Consider the following 17,116-nt stretch of genomic DNA (forward strand, 5'->3'; position numbering starts at 1 on the left):
AAATCTTTTTTTTCCCTGAGGTCTGACATATTCTTCTTCTGTTTTTTTATCTAGAAGTTTCGTAGTTTGAGATTTCACGTTAAGCTATAGGATACATTTTGAGTTGCTTTGTATGTGCTATGCAGTAAAGATTGATTTTTTAAAAAATATGAATACTTAATTTCTTGAACAACATTGAAAAGACTTTCTCCATTGAATTGCCTTGGCATTTGTCAAAAATCACTTGGTGTATCTCTTGACTTGATTCTATTCCATTGATTTATATATCTACCTGTAATTAATACCAAACAGTCTGAACTATAGCTTGTGGGTTTTTTTTTCTTTAAAGATTTTACTTAATTGTTTGAGAGAGCGAAAGCAAGCCCAAGTTGGGGGGAGGGCCAGAGAGAGAGAGAAGTAGACTCCCTGATGAACAGGGAGCCCAATGTAGAGCCCAGTCCCAGGACCCTGGGATCCTGGATGATGACCTGAGCCAAAGGCAGATGCTCAAACACTGAGCCACCCAGGTGCCCCTGAACTCTATAGTTAGCTCTATAGTAAGTATTGAAATCAAGCAGAATAAGTCCTCCAGCTCTGTTCTTTGGTAAAATTGCTTTGGCTATTCTAGATTCTTTGAATTTCCATATAAATCTCAGAATCAGTTTGTCAGTTTCCAAAAAAAAGTGCCTATAGGAATTTTGATTGGGGTTGGGTTGAATCTTGCAAAGAATTTGGGCAGCATTGTCATTTTAACAATACAGACTTTTTCTAATCCATGAACACATTATATTTCTCCATTTATTTAAGGCAAAGAAATTGGGGTAGGAGACAAGATACTTTGACCTTAAGGTTAAACCACCATGAGTCTAACAGTTACTGTTTGACCATTGGTGTCAAAAGTTGGAACAGGGGCACATGGGTGGCTCAGTGAGTTAAAGCCTCTGCCTTCGGCTCAGGTCATGATCCCAAGGTTGTGGGATCGAGCCCTGCATTAGGCTCTCTGCTCAGCGGGGAGCCTGCTTCCTTCTCTCTCTCTGCCTGCCTCTCTGCCTACTTGTGATCTCTGTCAAATAAATAAGATCTTAAAAAAAAATCCTTTCCCCACTTCCTCTTTCTCCTCCTCTTTTACCCCCCTTAAAAAAAAAGAAAACTAAAAAAGATTCCTTTATTTATTTGCAAGAGAGAGACTGAGTGGTGTTGGGGGGTAACTATATATAACCTGTGGTTACATATCGGTTTTTCCTATATGTAACTACCATTTTAATAGTTTTTCCTCTTTCCACTGTTTATTTTTGAAAATAAAAGCAAATAGGTACTTATTTCTGTTCCTTCTCAAAATAAACACAAAGCATGGTAAAATACTTTGTATACCATGGTGTTTTAATTTATTGATATACCCTAGATATCAATTCATATCATATATAGAAATCTTCATTTCTCTTTATGTCTGTATTTTGATCATTTGGTTTGTTTCTTGTCTTTGGCTATTATAAAAATAATGCTGCCAGTATCCTTGTACATATATTTTTGTTTTTTTGCTAAGTGATCTTTTTTTTTTTTTTAAGATTTATTTATTTATTTGACAGAGATCACAAGTAGGCAGAAAGGCAGGCAGAGAGAGAGGAGGAAGCAGGCTCCCTGCTGAGCAGAGAGCCTATGCAGGACTTGATCCCAGGACCCTGGGATCATGACCTGAGCTGAAGGCAGAGGCTTTAACCCACTGAGCCACTCAGGCGCCCCTTTGCTAAATGCTCTTTGGAATATTTTTTCTAGAAGTGATGCCACTGAGTCAAAGAATAAATGCATAGGAAATTTTGCTAATAGTGTCCCAGTTTCCCTCCATAATGGTTGTATCATTTTGCATTTCTTTTTTTTTTTCAAGATTTTATTTATTTGACAGAGAGAGACACAGTGAGAGTGGGAACATAAGCAGATAGTGAGAAAGGGAGAAGCAGGCCTCCCGCTGAGCAGGGAGCCCAATTTGGGGCTAGATCCCAGGACCCTGGGATCATGCCATGAGCCGAAGGCAGATGCTCAACGACTGAGCCACCCAGGCGCCCCTCATTTTGCATTTCTACCAATAATATGTGAGAGTGCCTATTTCCTCGCAGTGTGACCAAAAAAATGTTGCCAATGTTGTCAGACTGAGATTTCTGCCAACCTGATAGTTCACTTTATTTTTCTAAATGATTTATTTTCATTTTAGAGAGAGAGTACACACATGAGAGCAGGGGATAGGGAGAGAGAGAATCCCCAAGCAGACTCCCCATTGAGTGTGAAGCCCAACACAGGGCTGGATCCCAGTACCCTGAGATCATGACCTGAGCCAAAATCAATTGTCAGATGCTCAGCTGACTGAGCCATCTAGGCGTCCCAGTTCACTTTTGTTTAGATTGGCTAATATGTATCAATTTCTTTTCTTTTTTTTAAGATTTTATTTATTTATTTGACAGAGAGATCACAAGTAGGCACACGGTGGGCGGTGGGGGGGGGGGAAGCAGCCTCCCTTCTGAGCAGAGAGCCTGATGAGGGGCTTGATTCCAGGACCCTGACATCATGACCTGAGCCGAAGGCAGAGACTCAACCCAGTGAGCCACCCAGGCGCCCCAGTATACCAATTTCTTTATCATTCTTTCTTGTACCTCAGACTTTCCTTGTAGAATGATTTTCCTCATCTTTTAGGTGTGCTTTGGTGTCGCGGTTGGTGGTGTGTCTGACTCTTGGTCCTAAGATCCAGCCCCACATAGGGCTCTGTGCTCAGTGTGGAGTTTGATTGTCTCTCCCCCTGTCCCTTAACACTCTTTCTCTCTCAAATAAATACATCTTTAAACAGATGTTTTCCTCATCTTTGAAACACATCCTTAAGAAGACTTTACATATATATATATATATTACATATATATGTTGGCTTTGGATTCTTTGTGCTTCCTGACTCCCAAGTTTTATGTGTTTTAATTCTGGAAAATTGTCTACTTTCACTATTACTTCTTTAGTGCCTCTCCTATATTCTCTCTGTTGTCATCTGATGGGACTCCAACTAGACATACTAGACCTTATTTTTCTTGCTTTTAACTAGCACTTTAATTTTTTTTTAAAGATTTTATTTTATTTATTTGACAGAGATCACAAGAAGGCAGAGAGGCAGGCAGAGAGAGAGGAGGAAGCAGGCTCCCCGCTGAACAGAGAGTGAATGCGGGGCTCGATCCCAGAACTCCAGGATCATGTCCTGAGCCAAAAGCAGAGGCTTTAACCCCCTGAGCCACCCAGGCGCCCCTAGCACTTTCTTTTTTTTTTTTTTTTTTTTTAAAGATTTTATTTATTTGAGAGAGAGAGTGAAAGAGCATGAGAAGAGAGAAGGTCAGAGGGAGAAGTGGACTCCCTATGGAGCTGGGAGCCCAATGCAGGACTCGATCCTGGGACTCCAGGATCATGATCTGTGCCGAAGGCAGTTGCTTAACCAACTGAGCCACCCAGGCGCCCAGCACTTTAATTTTTATCTCTCCTCTGCTACCTCCTGGGTAGTTTGTCCCATGGTAATTTATTCAGCTCCCTCTTTAGGTTTATTATTCCCTCTTTTTTTTTTGTCTAACTTGCAATTTAACCTGGCCAGTAAATTTTATTTTATTGATTTTATTTATCACTTCAGGAAGTTCTGTTTTTTTTTTTCTCCCACTCCTATCTCCCTGGTCTTTTTTTTTTTTGGGGGGGGGAGGGTGTCTTTTATGTTTTTATTTTCTATTTTTTTTTTTATTTCTTTAAACATTTTAATCATAGTTATTTTGTATTCTTAATCTCATAACAGTATCTGAAGAACTTGGGGATATCTAATACTGTTTTAAAATAGTTTTGCTGCTTTTACTCTTAGTGGCTCTTTTCATCTTGTCTTTTATAATTTTGGATTGTGTATACTTCTTGAGATTCTGTGAGGGAATGTTGCAAAACTTGAGCTAAGGGTGCATTTGGCCAAGTATAAATGTTGCTTTTGCTCTCAATTTAACATTTTGACATATTTCTGTCTAGATCTTTCTGGCTTTCCTGTATGGCATTTGAAATTATCTTTCTTAGTTATCTGGGTTGCTCAGTTTGTTAAGTGTCTGCCTTTGGCTCAGGTAGTGATCTCAGGGTCCTGGGATTGAGCCCCATGTTGCCATCGGGCTTCCTTCTCAGTGGGGTGTCTGCTTCTCCTCTCCCTCTGCTCCTCCCCTTCACTCGTGCTCTCTCTCTCAAATAAATAATTAAAAATCTTTAAAAAATTATCTTTTTTAGTGAAAAATGCTATTCGATTATGTTGATATATTGGCCTATACCTTTCCTTGCTTTTAGTTTATTATAGTTTTTAGCTATAGTAGTTGGTTTAGCTACAAAAATTGTTTATACAAGGTGTTTCTTCCCCAATCCCTAGTACTAAACTTAAGAAAATAACAGTATTAATTCATAGGTATGAAATTATTACTCTAGATTTATATTTTGGGATGTCTTAAGAGTAAAGTTACCAGTTTATGCTTCCCTCCCCTATTAAATTTTGCCATTTTATGGTATAATATGATCCAAACTTCTGGAGTCAGAGTGTGCAGATTGCAGTTCTGGCTCTTTGCTGTGTGACCTTGTGCACAGTAGTTAACCTCTATCTTAGCTCCTCATCTGGATTGCTTTGAGAGTTAAATGAGTGACAAATGCCTGGCACATAGTAAGGCTTCAGTAAATGTAGACTGTTTAAAAATATTTTTCTTGGGGCGCCTGGGTGGCTCAGTGGGTTAAAGCCTCTGTCTTCGGCTCAGGTCATGATCCCAGGGTCCTGGGATCGAGCATTGGGTTCTCTGCTCAGCGGGGAGCCTGCTTCCTCCTCTCTCTCTCTGCCTGTCTCTCTGCTGACTTGTAATCTCTGTCAAAAAAATAAAAATCTTCAAAAAAATTTTTTTTTCTTCAAGGTTGTTGTAATTTCATATTTCTTTAACAATTAGGCTATTTCCCACTTTTTAATTTTTTTGTTTTAAATCATGTGAACTGTCAAATATCTTTTAACTAGTTTTTTTTAAAAAGTAGGCTCCACACCCAACATGGGGCTTGAATTCCTGACCCTGAGATCAATAATTGCATGCTCTACTGACTGAGCTCCCCAGGTGCCCCTATCTCCTTTTCTTAAGACAGAAGTTTTACTTCACAAACCAGTTGACATACCAACACCAAAAGCATAACTAATTAAGGATTAATTAAGTTAGAGTTCACCAAAATTAAAACTTCTGTATGTTAAAGTATACTATCAAAAAAGTGAAAAGATAACCCATACAGTGAGAGAGACTATGTTGCAATCATCATTCTGATCAGAGACCTGTACCCAGAATATATAAAGAACTGTAAAAATAATAAAAGGAATCAAATTTTTAATATTTTATTTATTTATTTGACAGAGATCACAAGTAGGCAGACAGGCAGGCAGAGAGAGGAGGGGAAGCAGGCTCCCTGCTGAGCAGAGAGCCCGATGCAGGGCTCCATCCCAGGACCTTAAGATCATGATCTGACCCGAAGGCAAAGGCCCAACCCACTGAGCCACTCAGGCACCCCCTAAGAATCAAATTTTTAAATGGGGAAAGGATTTGAGTAGACATTTTCCCAAAGATGATATACAGATGGACAATAAACACATGAAAAGATGCTCATTATCATCATTAGAGAAATACAAATCAAAACCATAATGAAATACTACTTTATACCCAACAGAATGGCTCTAATAAAAACAAATGGACAACAAGTATTAGGATGTGGAGAAATTAGAACCTTCATACATTGCTGGTGGAATTGTAAAATGGTATTAGTACTTTGGAGAACCGTTTGGCAGTCCTGAAAATGTGTTAAGCATAGAGTTGCTTAACAACTCTATGGGACCCGGCAATTCCAGTACTGCCTATAAGAGTAATGAAAACAAATGTCCACTCGGAAACTTTTACATGAATGTACATAGTAACATTTTTCATAAAAACCAAAAAACTAGAAACCACTTGAATATCCATCAAAATACAGTCTCTCCATACAGTGGACTATTATTTGGCAATAAAAAAGATGCTACACCATGAATGAACCTTGAAAACATGTTGAATTGAAAAGCAGTTGCAAAAGACCCTATGTTAAATGATTCCACTTATATGAAATAACCAAAATAGGCAAATCTGTAGATACAAAAAGTAGATAAGTGGTTGTCTAGGGCTGGGACAAAGAGGGAGATAATGGGTAGTGACTGCTAATGGTTACAGGGTTTCTTTTTGGGGTGAAAGTGTTCTAAAATTAGATTGCGATGTAGGTTGCATTACCCTGAATATACTAAAAACTATTGTGTTGTTTGAATGAGTGAACTTTATGATATGTAAATTACATATTATTAATGCTGTTGGAGGGAAGGGAAAAGAGAAAGAGCCAATTTACAGGTCCATCTTTATTCCTGTCCATTCATTTTTTTGTCCAGATTATTGGTTAGGAGTAAGGTATTTGTCCTATGGTGATTCCTGCTGTGCTAGAAAATTGCATGCTTCAACTTAGTTGATGTTTTATTTTGGCATGATGGCTGATAATTGAAGTCTTGGGTTTTCTAGGTCCATGACCCCTATTAGTGTGATTCTTACCATGTTTCATTACCTTGTAGATTGTTCCTTTGTTCATAAATTTAGGATGATTCTTGTTTTTCCTACCTCAGAAGCTTGTCACAAAGTTCAAATGAAAGTGAGATAGCACTTTGAAAGCTGTATAGTCCTAAATAAGTATTTTTAAAGTTCTCTTTATTTTCTTTCCGTAGGAGTAAAACACAAATCTTTTCTAACAGTTGAAGACTGTTTTGAGTTGGGCAAAGTGGCCTATACAGAAGCTGATTATTACCATACAGAACTGTGGATGGAACAAGCACTGAGGCAGCTGGATGAAGGCGAGGTTTCTACCATTGATAAAGTCTCTGTTCTAGATTATTTGAGCTATGCGGTATACCAGCAGGGAGACCTAGATAAGGCACTTTTGCTCACAAAGAAGCTTCTTGAACTAGGTATGTTAATTTGGCCTAAACTTATATATAAGTTGCATATGATAATCATTATATATAAGTGTCAAGCTATATGACAAGATAAATATATATATATATAATTCTGATATATGATTATGTTGCCTTATATGTGTAATTAATATATATAATTCTGAAACATAATTTGTCATATAACTTTGGTACTTTTTTTTCTTTTTCAAGTCTTTATTTAAATTCCAGTTAGCACACAGCGCAATATTAGTTTCAGATGTAGAATTTAGTGATTCATCACCTACACACAACACCTGGTGCTCAGCACAAGTGCCCTCCTCAATACCTATCACTATCTGACCCATCCTCCATCATCTCCCCTTCTGCAACCATCAGTTTGTTCCTCTGTGGTTGAGTCTGTTTCTTGTTTTGCCTCTTTTTTCTCCCCTTATGTTCATCTGTTTTGTTTCTTAAATTCTACTTGTGAGTGAATCATACGGTATTTGTCTTTCTCTGACTTACTTCACTTAGCATTATACTCTCTAGCTCCATACATGTGATTGCAGAGTTTTCATTCTTTTTTATGACTGAGTAATATCCACTTGGGTACTTTTTATTTGTTTAAGTCAAGAGACTATCTGTTAGACAAATTTTATCCTCCATTTATCTACTAAATAAATAGCAACTCATTTTTCTTAGCTAACCCAGTGGCTGTGTTTCTCTGCGGTATACTTTTTAGGAACTTCAAAATTGTACCTGACCTAACAAACTCAGTCAAAAATGTTTATTTACCATGTTGTCATATTAAATATTAACCAGTTTCCTTTGAGGAATTTTTTTTTTTAGGAATATTTTAAGATTGTATTTCATATGTAAAAATAGTGATTTGAAGTAAATAGACTGAATATATATTTGTCATATTCAGATGTTAGATAATGCGCTATCCTATGAGGAGTTGGTCACTAGTATTTTGAACTTGTTTCTCTAAATATGATCCAGAGACCACGTGCATCAGAATTACTTGGATGCATATTAGAAATGAAAAATTCCTTGATCTCCACCCCAGACCTACTAAATCAGAATCTCTGGGGGTAGAGTTGAATGCTAATAAGTTCAGGTGGCCTTTGGTCTAAAATGAAGCTTTAAAACTTTTTACTAGTTAGTATTTTTCTGAACAGGTTAATATGTGTATGTTAGAAGAGGCCAATTGTTAAAAGGATTGGTCATCGTCATTGAAAATGAACTTCTGACAGGTTATTTCTTGGTTGAGTGAATTAATAAATTAAGATAATAGTTCAGATACTCTTTTTTCAGTGTTTTGTAGTGATTTTTTCCCTCCTGACTTAAAGTGTTATAATAGGAAATTTTTAAAAATAGAAAAGATATGGAAGAGTTCCATAAGCCAATCACTGGAAGATACCCACAAATTTTGTTTCCTTATAGTATATATTCCCTTTCCTGCCCATACTCACTTTTCTTTTTCTCTTACAAAATTAAGATCATATTGTATATTACAGCATACATTTAGAGCAGTTTCTCAAAGACAAGTATTTTACAAATCTAAGGCTAGATATCCTAAACACTTCCCGTTAATATCACAAGTGAAGTTTCTATGTATTGTTGTGTGTGTGTGTGTGTGAGTGTGTTGGTTTGGATTTTTTTTTTTTACCCCTCCTCTGGGATAGGTGGAGTAGTTCTCTTTTACCCTACTAAAAGATAGCTTAAAATGAGGACTAGCAATTCAGAGGCAGTTAGTGGATTCTGGCCTATTTGAAAATTATAACTTCAATTTCTCTTTTTTCCATCTCAGAATTTTGGAACTGAAATTCTCTTAGCCCTCAGAAGTAGGCTCTGTTCTGCATTTATGATGTATCTGTGGTGAATGTTGCTTTTGAACTGTATACACTCTCTTCCCCATGATTACATTTCAGTCTCAGAAAAATCTTTTCCATTGCTTAAAATAAAGAGAATGAGTAATATTTTAGAATTCATTTGGCATCAAATTGATCATAATTCATTTGGCTGATTAATAAGTTCTAAAAGTAGAATATTTGATACTTTGAAATAAATGGCTGATTCCTTCTCCAGAATTCTTTTTATATAGGGTGACTGTGTGTGATTTACTTGGGGCAGTACTGGTTTATACCTATTGTTTTGGTACAATAATTTTTTAAAAAAGATTTTTGTTTAGCTATTTGAGAGAGTGCATGTGCAAGCAGGGTAGTAGTGACAATAGAAAGAATCTCAAGCAGGCTTTGTGCTGAGTGTGGAGCTGGAAGCAGGGCTCATTCCACAGCCCAGATCAAACCTGACCTGAAACGAAGTGTTGGTTACTTAACTGACTGAGCAGCCCAGACACCTCTGGTATAATAATTTTTACTAGTGCCTCCTTTCACTCTCATAAGTATCCTGGTTTGGATGGTAAATTATATGGTCCTCTATTTTTATATTACTATATTCCGATGCTTGAAAGACTGTAAACTTAACCATGGTCATGCTTTCTTCCTTACCCAATAGATCCTGAACACCAGAGAGCTAATGGTAACTTAAAATACTTTGAATATATAATGGCTAAAGAAAAAGATGTCAATAAGTCTGCTTCAGATGACCAATCTGATCAGAAAACCACACTGAAGAAAAAAGGGGCTGCTGTGGATTACCTGCCAGAGAGACAGAAGTACGAAATGCTGTGCCGTGGGGAGGGTATCAAAATGGTAAAGTGGAAAAGCCAATTGTGTGTATGTGTGAATGTGTGTGTGTGTTTGTACATAGTTCTAGAGAGAATCAGAGTTCTTTTTTAAGCCTATGTAATAAATATTAGAATTAAAGTATTGTGGTATGTTTATTGTGGGTGTCACACTTAATGTGCTCCAATATTGGTAAAATAGCTTTAGGATAAAGCTTTTGAATCATTATGCTATTTTATTTATTTTTGGTGATATAACTCTTTGCATAGGCCAAAAGAGGCTTATTTTTATAAGACGGAGGATCAGATAATTTAAGGGACATGATAAAGTTTTCTTATATTTTAATGCAAAAGATACTTCTGCAGTCTTAAGCAGAAATAATACACCATCTTAACCTGTCCTATAAAACAAAGAACTCTTCTATACAATAATGTTTTGTGGTTTTGCTCCTATTTGACCTTAACAGGATTGCTTAGTGAAATGTGCTAATCTATTTAAAAAATACTTAAAATGCAGAAAGAATTTCAGCAGATTTTGACTTTAACATCTATTTTTTTAAATACTCAAATGTGTCTATAAATATCCCTTTATTTATTGTATATCTATATTTATGTATTTTTAACTCAAGAGTACTAGTGCTTCAGGGTGTTAATAGATAAAAGGCCATAAACAAAAAAGTTCAAGACTGGGGAACTTAGGTTTTTGTTCACCCTCCGGGCTTTTCAGAGACTTTTTTTTTAAAGATTTTATTTATTTATTTGTCAGAGTGAGCACAGGCAGACAGAGTGGCAGTCAGAGGCAGACGGAGAAGCAGGCTCCCGCTGAGCAAGGAGCCCAATGTGGGACTTGATCCCAGGACGCTGGAATCATGACCTGAGCTGAAGGCAGCGGCTTAACCAACTGAGCCACCCAGGTGTCCCATCAGAGCCTTTTTATGATAATGTACATTATGGATATGTTATACATTACTTCCCAACATTAATTGATCTTGCATGGAACCCTTTTTTAAGGTGTATCATGTGGTACTAGTTTTCAGTTGAATGCAGGCATATATAGAAGGAATTAGTGAATTTTTGAAGTACTTTTAAATGTAAACATTTGGGGCACCTGGGTGGCTCAGTGGGTTAAGCCATTGCCTTCGGCTCAGGTCATGATCTCAGGGTGCTGGGATCGAGTCCCACATTGGGCTCTCTGCTCAGCAGGGAGCCTGCTCCCCCCCCCCACCGCCTGCCTTTCTGCCTACTTGTGATCTCTCTCTGTCAAATAAATAAAATTAAAAAAAAAAAAATGTAAACATTTGAATTGTGTTTCAGGTTTTTTTCTGCTACTCATAAACTCAAGCTGGGCTGTACCTTTTGGTATTGGCAACTTCTTGATATTTGAGGACTTAATATTGACAACTTAATCTCTAACAGCAAATGCATAGATCATATCTATGTTGACACTTGAGAACTAAGTTTATGGACTCCTGGAAGAACATGCTTACTTTTGCTTTGAGTGCTAAAGAATAAATACAAGAATAATAAAACTCTATAAAAGATTTACGAAACTTTTTTTTTAAGTTTCACATCTAAATATTTTATTACATATCTATTGAAGATAAAGACTCAAAAAAATAACCGAAAAACCATTGTCACACCTAAAAAAGCACCGTATTTCCATAATACCATACATCTGGTTAGTGTTCAAATTTCCAGTAGTAAGCAGATACTTTATTACCTTTAATAACTTTTTTTTTAAGATTTTATTTATTTCTTTGACAGAGACAGATTACAAGTAGGCAGAGAGGTAGGCAGAGAGAGAGGGGGAAGCAGGCTCCCTGCTGATGCGGGGCTTGATCCCAGCACCCTGAGATCATGACCTGAGCCAAAGGCAGAGGCTTTAACCTACTGAGCCACCCAGGCGCCCCACCTTTAATAACTCTTGAAAAAGAGATCAAAATAGAACCACAGGTATGAAACAGAAGTCTGCTTAATTTACCAATTTGTTGATGTGACACCCCATCAACTCTGCCCCAAAACAAGGATCATCTTCATTATCATAATAGTTAAATTCACTTCATCATTGTATCAAAGACTTAGAATAAACAAACCTTTAGATTTGACTCTAGGTAAATAAAGTACATGGAGAATAAGCATGCATCATTATTTGTCTTAGTAGGTTAGCTAATAATTAAAACAGAGTAGGGGCACCTGAGTGTTCAGTCGGTTAAGCATCTGCCTTGGGCTCAGGTCATGATCCCAGGATACTGGAATGGAGCCTGCTTCTCCTTCTCCCTCTGCTGCTCCCCCTGCTTATGCGCTCTTACTGTCAAATAAATAAAACCTTCAAAAAAACCCAAAACTAGTATTATTTTTACTTCATATATGATATACTTGTTTAATCAAGAGAAGAATCAGCAGTGGGTAGTTTATTTAGTTAATATAATATACATTGAAAGGAACATTTATTTGTTTTGTCAATGACTTTTTTTTTTTGAAGATTTTATTTATTTGACAGAGAGAGAGAGAATACAAGTAGATAGAGAGGCAGGCAGAGAGAGGTGGGGGAAGCAGGCTCCAGTTGAGCAGAGAGCCCCAAGATATGACCTGAGCCGAAGGCAGAAGCTTAATCCACTGAGCCAGCCAGGGGCCCTGGAAATGACTCTATTTTTATTTTTTATTATTTATTTATTTATTTGTTTATTTTTTAAAAGATCTTATTTATTTGACAGAGATCACAAGAAGGCAGAGAGGCAGGCAGAAAGGGGGGAGGGGTAAGCAGGCTCCCCCCTGAGCAGAGACCCCTATGCAGGGCTTGATCCCAGGACCCTGAGACCATGAACCGAGCCAAAGGCAGAGGCTTAATCCACTGAGCCACCCAGGTGCCCCGACTCTATTTTTAATACTCATCAGTAAAAGCACCTGCCTTCCTTAATAAGTTATTTTCTCTTTTTCAGAATTACTCATTTTCATCTTTGTTTTTTAAAACTCAATTTATTTATGCTGCAAGCATCTAACAGCGAGGTATTTAGGAAAACCTGGAGAGGTTTTATTTTGTTTTTCCTTTTAAGAACTTTTTTCTAGGTCCTTCTTAGTTTGTGAAGTTAGGAGCAATGCAGGTCATTCCGTTCATATTTTCATAAAATATTTCATTATTTCATTCATATTTAGACACCTGAACTTTATTTTGATGAGACACGGGTTAAAAGTGAAACCCTACCTTTTTTCTTATTCAAGGCCTACCATTCTCTCCCAGAAAATAATCATTAATAAAACTTAAAAAAAAAATAGGGGCACCTGGGTGACTCAGTGGGTTAAAGCCTTCTGCCTTGGGCTCCGGTCATGATCCCAGGGTCTTGGGATCAAGCTCCGCATGGGGCTCTCTGCTCAGCAGGGAGCCTGCTTCCTCCTCTGTCTTTGCCTGCCTCTCTGCCTATTTGTGATCTCTCTGTCAAGTAAATAACTAAACTAAATATTTAAAAATTTTTTTAAAAAAATATTTTATTTGTTTATTTGACAAACGGAGATCACAAGTAGGCAGAGAGGCAGGCAGAGACAGAGAGAGGGGGAAGCAGGCTCCCTGCTGAGCAGAGAGCCCAATGTGGGGGGCTTGATCCCAGCACCCTGGGGTTATGACCTGAGCCGAAGGCAGAGGCTTTAATCCACTAAGCCACCCAGGTGCCCCAAAACTTTTAAAATCTTGATGTCCTGTTTGATGCAAAATACTTGCAGAGTACTGTATTTTATATATTCTTCCATCAATGCTCTTTGTATCCACATGCATGATTATTGTTTCTTTTTTGCATAGGAGCAAGCATTAAAATTCTTATTACTCTAATATGTTTTATCATTTTCTTAACTTTATGTTTAGACTCCTCGGAGACAGAAAAAACTCTTTTGCCGTTACCATGATGGAAACCGGAATCCTAAATTCATTCTGGCTCCAGCTAAACAGGAGGATGAGTGGGACAAGCCCCGTATTATTCGCTTCCATGATATTATTTCTGATGCAGAAATTGAAATTGTCAAAGATCTAGCAAAACCAAGGGTAAATAATTTTTTTCTCTTTTTTTCCTTGATTTACTCTACTGTGTATCAGTTTTGCCTTTGCAAGATTATAAAAATGATAATTAATATGGCATTAACACCATAAATAGTTTTAGATAGGTTGTCACAACATAGTAGAGTTGTAAATAAGCTCTATTTATACTAGTTTTTCCTCAGTTTGTTATTAACACAGATAACATACCCTGCAGCTGGGTTTTAAGCACTTAATTATGAAATTTTTATTCACACTGATTTTTATTCAAAGATGTTTCAGCATCTTCCTGAAAAAGTTTTGTATGTATTTTCAAACACATTAGTCTCATACGCTAATCAAAGACCAGCTTTTCTTTTGTCTTCTATATTTTTATCTGAAAGAATACTTGAAGTATTTTTATTTTGCTTTGGGCACAGTATTCCTGGAAAGATACAATTGCACAAGCATCATGCTAATTTGAAATGAGGACATCATAGTTTTCTGAATTTAACTCCTATCATTTTTCTTAAGGAAAACAAGTTTAAAAAATTTTTTAAATTTAAATTCAACTTAATTAACATATAGTGTATTATTAGTTTCAAAGGTAGAATTTAGTATTCATTAAGGATATCAATTTAATGTAAATGCAATCCCATAAACTTAGTGTTTAGCATAGAAGTTCTTCTTTTATGAGAATTTGAGAAAGACTACCCTTTATGCTTTTGCCTTTTTTCCCATCAACTTGTTCTTAAAACCTGTTTGATCTCATTGTTAGTAATACAGACTGCCATCACTTTTTTTTTTTCCCCAAAGATTTTTTATTTGACAGAAAGATCACAAGTAGGCAGAGAGGCAGGCAAAGAGAGAGGGGGAAGCCGGCTCCCCGCTGAGCAGACAGCCCGATGCGGGGCTTGATCCCAGGACCTTGAGATCATGACCCCAGCCGAAGGCAGAGGCTCAACCCACTGAGCCACCCAGGCGCCCCCTGCCATCACTTTTATAAAGAGATTGTTAAATAAACATTAGGCACATCTGTGCTCTCATTATATAGGAGTTGACAAATTTTTTCTGTAAAGGTGCAAATAATAAGTACGTTTTACGCTTTGCTGGCCATACCATGTCACAAAGTCACAAAGTCTATGTTGTAGTGTGAAAGAAACCATAGGAAATATATACATGAGTGTGGCTATATTTCAATAAAACTTTATTTCCAAAAACTGGCAGCAGGCTGAATTTGGCACATGGGCTGTAGTATGCTGATCCTTATTACAAAAATTTAATTATCTGGGTATCTGTACTCAAAATAAACTTAAAGTCAGAATTTTTGTTGCTGTTAAGTTTTACTATTCCAAATTGTTACTTTTTTTTTAACCAAAGATTACATTTTAAGTGAAAAAGACTGGTATAATATGTATAGATACTGTCCAAGGGAATTCTTATAAATCTTTAAAACAGAGCACTACTTATATCACATCATATTCTGTCAGCATCTTTTCAGTTTCTGTTTTAATCCATTCTTTGTGGTCAGTAAACCCAGTAAAACAAAATATCCTGGTAGAATATTTTTTAAGAATTCATTTCAGTTTTAGAGGGCAAGTCTTACATCTCTGGATTCAGAGGCCTCAGTCTTCAAAGGGGATGCCTTATTTGGAATATTTTAACCAAAAAACTCAATGCCAGTAAAAATTATATACTCTAGTTAATCTCAGGATCATCATTTTTTTTTTGGTTTGAAGTCATCATCTTCACTCTCCACTCTTTCCTACTGTTTTTGTACATTTGTGAGTTCTTTTCATCTGCCTCTGCTAAGTCCAATATTATTTCACTGAATATGCGAAATACATGAACAGATATGTTGAAGGAAGAAAAGATGGACCTTGAAACAAATTTTGGACAACATTAACCTTTATAAACAGTTCCATCACTTAAAAAAATTAAAATCAAAAGTTGGAAATGGATCATTAACTACAGATAGCCATTGAACTGTAGACTTCAAATTTTAGAACACAGTCACATCTTCCAACCACTGAAAGAAATTCATTTCTAATCTGTTTTGTTTGTGTACCCTCCATTCATGCAAAGCAAAAACAAAATTTAAAAAAAAAATACGAAAAGCTAAAACACTAACTGTCTCTCAAGGCTCAACACAAGGTGACTGGAAGTCTGTGGAATTATTTTCTCTTTTCATCCTCCTTTGTAAAAATCCCAGAATTCTGACTGGATAAATGTGATTCAATTTTTGTTTTGTTTTGTAATGCAACTATTTTGATGGTTGGCTTCACAGCTGAGGCGAGCCACCATTTCAAACCCAATAACAGGAGACTTGGAGACGGTACATTACAGAATTAGCAAAAGGTAAGAGATGTGTATGTTGCATATTTTGCCCTCTAATGAGTGTTTTGTACATCCTACAGGAATTTTCATTGAAAGGAAGTAGGTCATTTTCAGTCTCCAGCTCAAGTCACCGCCTATTTATATACGCATGGATAAACTGCTTTGTGTTTCACAGGTCTTTCCCTTTAACTAGAAGTTCTTTTTTTAAATCTTTAATTGGTCTGTTGTTTTTAGGCAATTAATATGCTTTCCATTTCTCTTCAGGTCAGGAATCAAATCTCCAGGAAATGGCTTGATTCTTATTTTCTTTTTCCTTTTTCTTGCCAAAAGGAGGAAAAAAAAAGAAAAAGAAAAGAAAAAACCGCAGCTTGGATTAATCTGGGAGTAGTCTTTGTTTATATAGATCTCTCACAGTCATAAATGCTGCAGTGAACTCACATCATTCTTTATAGTGATTCGTATTGGCATTTGTTCATTCATCTTGTGAAATACCATTGTCATTTGGAGTAATCTGTATTCCTCCTGTTGGACTTATTTTAAAAAACTTGCTGACTAGAAAGTTGGCAATGGAAAGCACAGAGTTATGCTTCTGAGCTCAGTCTTCCAACTACTATTACTCAAGAACTTATTTGCCTTTTACTTCACCAAAGAGACTTAACAGTTTTATCTCTGAGAGTTTTAAAAAGTAAGGAGACTATTAACTATTCTTTTGTCAGAGTACTTAAAGGACATTAAACTTCTAGATCTGAGAAAGCTCCTGTGAAACCCAGTGCTATAAAGCATTTACATACAGCTTCAAATGATTTTTTTAAAAAAAAAAGTGAAAGGACAATAAATCTACAACAAAAATATGTCAACCCATTTTCTCTTAATTTGGAAGTGGCTTTTCTTATTGCCACCTGTCTAAGTGTTTTTGCTGATTTGAAACCATTACCTACCGTCCAGACCAATCTGAACTCTTCCAATCACCTGTGGCTTGGCAAAACAAACAAAAGCCCCAAATTGCCTGCTACGTGAGTAAGTCCTTGTCCTTTCTCTTTTTTTGTAGCTGAGCCGAGCTACAGTACATGACCCTGAGACTGGAAAATTGACCACAGCACAGTACAGAGTATCTAAGAGGTAA

General features: G+C 36.7%; 1 protein-coding gene across 2 annotated transcripts in view; it reads left to right on the forward strand.

The window, feature by feature from the left end:
• The window catches only part of P4HA1 (prolyl 4-hydroxylase subunit alpha 1), a 77,445-nt gene that overhangs the window by 26,579 nt on the left and 33,750 nt on the right, over positions 1-17,116 (forward strand). The window contains exons 6-9 of one of the 2 annotated variants that reach the window (XM_059169967.1): positions 6,764-7,003; positions 9,488-9,684; positions 13,510-13,686; positions 15,944-16,014. In XM_059169967.1, the coding sequence (XP_059025950.1) occupies positions 6,764-7,003; positions 9,488-9,684; positions 13,510-13,686; positions 15,944-16,014 (685 nt within the window). Of the gene's footprint in view, positions 1-6,763; positions 7,004-9,487; positions 9,685-13,509; positions 13,687-15,943; positions 16,015-17,041; positions 17,113-17,116 lie in introns of both variants that reach the window. The other variant, XM_059169966.1, reaches the window with a different exon arrangement.

Source organism: Mustela lutreola, chromosome 4 (assembly GCF_030435805.1).
Source record: "Mustela lutreola isolate mMusLut2 chromosome 4, mMusLut2.pri, whole genome shotgun sequence".
Taxonomy (NCBI): Eukaryota; Metazoa; Chordata; class Mammalia; order Carnivora; family Mustelidae; genus Mustela; species Mustela lutreola.